At 42.6% G+C, this 7586-nt stretch overlaps 1 protein-coding gene across 1 annotated transcript; it reads right to left on the bottom strand.

Moving 5' to 3' along the window:
* Positions 1 to 1174: 1174 nt before the first annotated feature.
* On the bottom strand, positions 1175 to 6949 carry LOC308335850 (uncharacterized protein; the record flags this gene model as incomplete). Its single annotated transcript, XM_080793069.1, has 5 exons — positions 1175 to 1306; positions 3404 to 3498; positions 3680 to 4012; positions 4983 to 5009; positions 6907 to 6949. 5 exons carry the CDS (start codon positions 6947 to 6949, stop codon positions 1175 to 1177), a joined length of 630 nt encoding a protein of 209 aa, XP_080649195.1.
* Between the last annotated feature and the right edge of the window lie 637 nt (positions 6950 to 7586).

Genomic DNA, 7586 nt, shown 5'->3' on the forward strand with positions numbered 1-7586 from the left:
AACCTGTGGATTGCAGCTTTAACTGAGCTCACAGATCATGTAAAAAAAAAAGCAACAATACAAAAAGTACAAAATGGTTCATTATATCAGAACTAATCCTCATGGTGTTCTCAGTGTGACCACAACAACATTACATCAGAACTAACCCTGGTTGTTCTCAGTGTGAACACAACATTACATCAGAACTAATCCTGGTTGTTCTCAGTGTGAACACAACAACATTACATCAGAACTAATCCTGGAAGGATGCTTGCAACTCAATGACAGCATAAGCCTTCTTTTTTCCCCCAATATTTCCTATCGCACCGGAACCGGAGTGCTACGAGCGCTTACAGATCAGTTTTGAATTGTAATCAATTTTTATATTTAAAAAAGGCGATCTCTGCGACGAGTTTAGATGCACAATTTAGATGTAGGTTAGGAGGTAGGTTATTGAGTATGTCAATATTACAATACTTACCAAACATACATTAACCAATTCATATTTTATATCTTCAATAATAGCAGAATAGCTTTGTTATCATGTCTGCTGTTTCCAAAACAGTTTGAGAACACCCAGAGCTGTTATTTTGGTAGCTGCTCTAAGAATGTTGTGATGCCAGTTTGAAAACATCCAGAGCTTTTACTTTGGTAGCTGCTTTAAGAATGAAAGCATCCAGAGCTTTTACTTTGGTAGCTGCTTTAAGAATGTGTTGATGTCAGTACCGTGCCAACGTTGGCACAAAGGAAGGGGACTGTACATTAAAGGAGCATTCGGTCTGTCGCTGGCTTCCATTGACAATGAACGGGTAGACTGCATTGTTTCATCTGCAACAACAGAGTGAGTGGACAGAAATGGTGACATATTGTTTTAAATGGTAAATGGTGCATATATATAGCGCCTTTATCCAAGGCGCTTTACATAGATGCACATAGATGTGCATTACATCCACCCATTCACGCACGCATTCATACACTGATGGCGGAGGAAACCATGCAAGGCACCAACCTGCACATCAGGAGCAATTAGGGGTTCAGAGTCTTGCTCAAGGACACTTCGACGCTAACTCTGGGGGAGCCCGGGTTTGAACTGGAAACCTTGCGGTTACCATCCGGCCACTCTACCCCTGAGCCTCCGCCACCCCGTTTCAGATAATTCCAGACGCTCCTCGTATAGTCTCCTAATGAGCCGAGATCATTCCAGAAGCTTGTCTGGCTCCTCGTAGCCGTCTTCTTCTTCACTGAGTCTGGCGTCGGCGCTGGAAGCCGCCACGTTAACGTAATGCATCTCCACGTTCTCCAAGTCTACACGCTGCCTCCTGGTGGCCTGCAGGGAGACACACAGCAGCAGTAGCAGCACACTTTGACTGAACTGGATCACACAAGTCTGGATCAGTGTCGTGAACACTGAACCCTTTAGAACACTGAACCCTTTAGAACACTGAACCCAGTGGCGTGCACAGACACTTTGAGGGGCAGGTGTACTCAAGTGAAACAAAAGGGCACCTTATCTGGCGCGTGGAACGACCAGCTGCAGCGAGCTGCAACAAAACATTTCTCTAACACACACACACACACACACACACACACACACACACACACACACACACTCACACACACAGACACAGAGCCGTATCCAGTACTTCACAGATGGAGGGGTCCAATTGCTACCGGCCCACATGCCCGTGCAAAAGAAATCGGTTATTTCCGATCATAAAGTCGTTATTTTCGGGTCAAACACGGGTCTGCACAGCAAAAATTAGCCTGTAATCTTACATTTTTGATGAGCCTGCTCACTGGTCATTTTAACTTTTTTCAATATTGGCATATTGCCTATGGTAAATATCATAATAACGTCAACACATCAATTTAACTTGAACCGTGCAACCGTGCAACTTTTTGGACCGGGTCACCATGGGCCAAATACTATACACGTACAAATAATACAAAACAAGAAAGAAAAGTGTACCAAATGGACTTGACAAAAGGGCATGTTGGTCCAGAGAGGGCCACTAGGGGGTGCGTCCCCTGACTGAACCCTTAGAACACTGAACCGTTTAGAACACTGAACCCTTTAGAACACTGAACCCAACTTGAACTGACTGGATCAGTGTAATGATGCCATTAACATTTAAGCCTTTAAAGGAGAATTCCATGCTAGAAGGCTTTGTTACCTTTATTTGTAGTTGTTACGTCCCCACCAAAGAGGTCCAGGTGTTATTTGTAGTTGTTACGTCCCCACCAAAGAGGTCCAGGTGTTATTTTGTGCAAAAGCTTGTTATTGGCTATTTCCTCTACCATAAGCCCTCATTGAATTTAATTTAATTTAATTTAATTTAATTTGGTTGTTGTGCTAATTCGCTTATTTCCATCGCTCAAAAATATTTATTCTTTAAAATATATCCTCTCTTGATAATGTACCAAGCGGCAAACTTTACTACTTATTTCGATGGAAATAAGCGAATTAGCGCAAAAACCCAACCCCCATTGAGGGCTTATGGTAGGGGAAATAGCCAATAATGCGCTTTTGCACGCGAGGTCGCTGAATGAAAGTCGTGACCCGAGTGTCCGAGCCACCCGAGAGCTGCTTTTGGTGCTGCTAGAAGCGCTAATATGCTCACCGCGAGACAGCGAAGATTTTTCATCGAGCTACAAAATGGAGAAAAATTTCAGAGAAAAACGCTGCTAAAGATGGTGCTTTGTACAGGAATGAAAGGACGGGGAAACATTTGGGTCTTATAACAGGAGTGCTTCTTTAGAGTGTACGTATTGTCACTTATTTTGCTTTGACACTTTGACAAAAATCACACCCGTGTGAACTGAGTGGTGCAACTCCCGCCTATGGGATGGGAATATGAACACCCGCCTATGGGATGGGTATATGAACACCCGCCTATGGGATGGGAGTATGGTATTCTTTCTCAGTAAACCTGGGTGAAATTCACCCGGACACGGTTCCGGCACGCAGGGTTTAGTGTTCTAGGCTCTAGGGCGAAAGGGTTTAGTGTTCTAGGCTCTAGGGCGAAAGGGTTTAGTGTTCTAGGCTCTAGGGTGAAAGGGTTTAGTGTTCTAGGCTCTAGGGGGAAAGGGTTTTGTGTTCTAGGCTCTAGGGTGAAAGGGTGTAGTGTTCTAGGGTCTAGGGTGAAAGGGTTTAGTATTCTAGGGTGAAAGGGTTTAGTGTTCTAGGCTCTAGGGTGAAAGGGTTTAGTGTTCTAGGGTGAAAGGGTTGTGTTCTAGGGTCTAGGGTGAAAGGGTTTAGTGTTATAGGCTCTAGGGTGAAAGGGTTTAGTGGTCTAGGGTGAAAGGGTTTAGTCTTCTAGGGTCTAGGGTGAAAGGGTTTAGTGTTCTAGGCTCTAGGGTGAAATCTAGGGTTTAGTGTTCTAGGGTTAAGGATTGTGTTTGAATAAAAGATAAGTATATTTACCCTCCTCTTCCAGAAGAAATATTGGAAAATGAACTGTCCACACAGAATGATCATCACCACTGTCACTCTGATGACTCTCTCCTTCAGAGGAGAGGCTGTGGGAGAGAAATATGATGATTAATAATACTTAACATAATTACATCATGTAGGAAACAACCTCACATGACATAGATAGATAGATAGATAGATAGATAGATAGATAGATAGATAGATAGATAGATAGATAGATAGATAGATAGATAGATAGATAGATAGATAGATAGTTTAGTTAGTTACCTTCTACAGTGAGAGAGAGGAAGTGGCTCTCGGAGGTGAAGTTATGGCCGAACACAGTGACGTGATAAACACAGCTGTAGTTTCCTTGGTGGCGGGCATGGTCGGCAGCAGGAAACAGGAAGTGTGCAGAGTGATTGACAGCTGTCTGGGTGTAGCTGTGTGTGGCGTTGGCTCCAGTGAAGGTGAGCTGGAAGGAGCCTCCTGGGTACTGTGGCCGGACGGAGCAGTCCATGGAGAAGTTGAACCCCTCCATCACCCACAGCCACTGATGCTGGCCCTCGGAAACCCCCTTCATGGGACAGGAGACGCTGAGGATTGGCTCAAACAGCAGGTCTGTAACAAGACAGAGCTGATTGGTTATTACCTTTGATTGATTGATTAGTTAATTAGACATAAATGGAAAAGAACAGCAACATAGTACAGTCAAACACTTATTCCAAAAGGGATAGCACCAACAAAAAAGTCCTTGCTGTCTTGTTTCCATTCACGTCCTATACGCAATCAATTCATAGACATGAAAAATAACAACAAAATAAAACACAATGGGCCCTATAATTTAGTCAAATGTGTTTGTTTGAGTTTTATTTTTTATTGAGTTCATGCTTCCTTCATGCCTGAGCGTCCAAGTTGCTCCTTTTCGGGAGGTTTGAAGCTCAGTCTTAAGTGATGTTGGAGAACCAAGAGGTGGAAGCCTAGTCAACGGAGGGCTGAATAGACCTAATGCAGACCGCGGCCATGTTGACATTAATATAATAGACCTAATGCAGACCGCGGCCATGTTGACATTAAGATAATAGACCTAATGCAAACCGCGGTCACATTCCCACCTAATACTTCGGTAGACTCGATGCGAATGGGCGGAGAAATTGGGATTCTTGCATATTCAGTCATCCGCAGCAATTGGAAACGCAGCAGGGGGGACCTTTATCAATGTGTTCCATTCATAAACTATAGCCTACACAGTGAAATCTATGGTGGTAAAATTATACTCATAACGTGCATGTGTCGTGCCGCCTGGGACTGGACCCCCCCCTCTCTCTCTCTCTCTCTCTCTCTATACGCACGCGGCCGTGCACTGTTCTTTTGGGCATGGAGGCACAGCGCTGAGCTACAGGGAATGGTCGGATTAAAGAGTAATAATAATAATAATCTTCATCTTGTTCATTATCATCATCCAAACATAATGTGGTGTTTGTGTTTTCCTGATCAAAATTAGTAAGCCGTAAAACTTACTATTACTTTCATTAAATTATATCCCTGAACAATAATAATATAAAATAGTATATGAGCGTTGATTGTTCACCTGATGTTGTTGGTTTAGCACGGAGAGCTGAGGAGAAAAACAATGGTTTAGCACGGAGAGATGAGGAGAAAAACAATGGTTTAGCATGGAGAGATGAGGAGAAAAACAATGGTTTAGCATGGAGAGATGAGGAGAAAAACAATGGTTTAGCATGGCGAGATGAGGAGGAAAACAATGGTTTAGCATGGAGAGATGAGGAGAAAAACAATGGTTTAGCATGGAGAGATGAGGAGAAAAACAATGGTTTAGCACGGAGAGATGAGGAGAAAAACAATGGTTTAGCACGGAGAGCTGAGGAGAAAAACAATGGTTTAGCATGGAGAGATGAGGAGAAAAACAATGGTTTAGCATGGAGAGATGAGGAGAAAAACAATGGTTTAGCATGGAGAGATGAGCAGAAAAACAATGGTTTAGCACGGAGAGCTGAGGAGAAAAACAATGGTTTAGCACGGAGAGATGAGGAGAAAAACAATCGTTTAGCATGGAGAGATGAGCAGAAAAACAATGGTTTAGCACGGAGAGATGAGCAGAAAAACAATGGTTTAGCATGGAGAGATGAGGAGAAAAACAATGGTTTAGCACGGAGAGATGAGCAGAAAAACAATGGTTTAGGATGGAGAGCTGAGGAGAAAAACAATGGTTTAGCATGGAGAGATGAGCAGAAAAACAATGGTTTAGCATGGAGAGATGAGCAGAAAAACAATGGTTTAGCATGGAGAGATGAGGAGAAAAACAATGGACAATGTTAACCACAGTGTGGAAAAATCACTAAAATATTTTTACTTAAGTTAAAAGTACAGTTATTCTACTTGAAAGTTACTTAAGTAAAAGTATAAAAGTTGCTCACTTACTGTAAGTATCAAAAGTAAAACACACACACACACACACACACACACACACACACACACACACACACACACACACACACACACTTATAAAGGACCCGCATGGGTCCATATGGTTTCATTTTACACTCTCAAGAGTTAAAATAATTATTATTTTGATTGACGTTTGCCTGTTATCTCTCCTAAGGGTAAAACATCAATACAGCATGGAAATTGGCCAGACATGAGATGATGTATGATGATAAGAGCGCCCCTCACTTCACACGGGTGTGATTTTTTTGTACTTCACGGTGTTCTTACTCACAGGAAGTCACAAACAAACAAGAGGCGCTCAACGCTCCTAGCTCCGGTCTGAGAGGTCATTTTGACCGTTTTTTTAAATTATTTTGAAGTTGATTATCTTTGCCCATGAAGCTTTCAGAAGGTTCCCCTTCCATGAGCATCATCATCCATCACCATTATATTATCTCAGAAAATATTGACATCTGAAGAAAATTCTAAATATGAATTTAAGCACATGCAAATTTAGCTGATTTTACTTCAGACCTTCTAGTGCTAGCAGCTAGAGTCTAGCTGACCACAAGAGAGTTAGGGGACAGGAAACACTGATGATGAGGAAACGTGTGTGTGTGTGTGTGTGTGTGTGTGTGTGTGTGTGTGTGCGTGCGGTGTGCGCGCGCGCGTGTGTGTGTGTGTGTGATCCGTAGGTTGTGATCCTATGGGGTCATAGATATTATTTCTGGTGGACAACTTTGTATGTTATGACAAATTTTCCCCCTGGGTACTGGTCATTAACATCAGGTCATCAACATCACCCAATGTGACAGTTATCTTGACACCATCTTGACGCGCACGCACGCACGCACGCACGCACGCACGCGCACACACACACACACACACACACACACACACACACACACACACACACACACACACACACACACACACGATACTGTACATTTGGATCATCATGACATTATCTGCATATTGTTTTAGGCCTGTCACACAGACATTTGCACACTGCACTGCCTTATATGGTCAAGCAGACATTAAAACCTTATAGTGCCAACTAACTGTACCTGAGCTCCACAGCAGGTAGACCAGAATCCATGTTGTATCCATATCTGTGTGTGTGTATAGGACAGTAGCGGTGGTGCTGCTGTTATCCAGACTGTATACTCACTCTCAACTGAGCAAGCCTCTCCTTCTCACGGCCCTTTAATGAGGACAGGATGTGTCACATATAGCCTAATACACACTGTGTGGTTTCTCTGTTGTTCGGTACAGGCGGGGAGACGGCAGGTGTGAAACTAACGAGAGACGCACGGCGCTCTGAAGAGCTGACCGCGAGACTATGAGGGGACAGGAAGCGCCGATGCTGTTGCATTTCTGTTTGAACCCCCTGAGAAAATGTTTAAAGATAATTATAATTTGAGAAATATAAAACATTATTTATTATGAACCTTTCATAACTCATTATCGACACCAGGTATGATGAAACCAAATGTCTTCCTGGATTGTTTTGCATGTCGACGTGTTGTTATTGTTATTATAAAGAGAAATATTAACATAATGTCATTTAGTTGTTACTTGTGTTATTATAATACCAGATAAAAAGGGTATAGGCACAATAAGCTGTAGGGCATGGACCTTTTCGCTACAAATATTTTCTGTAAAGTTTGTAAAGTTTGTTAATTATCTAACAATGTATATAAAATACATTAAGTGAATTTCTCTCCTCCACACATGGAGCTTAACC

This window comes from Protomyctophum bolini (assembly GCF_963924005.1).
Source record: "Protomyctophum bolini genome assembly, chromosome: 20".
In the NCBI taxonomy this organism is placed as follows: Eukaryota; Metazoa; Chordata; class Actinopteri; order Myctophiformes; family Myctophidae; genus Protomyctophum; species Protomyctophum bolini.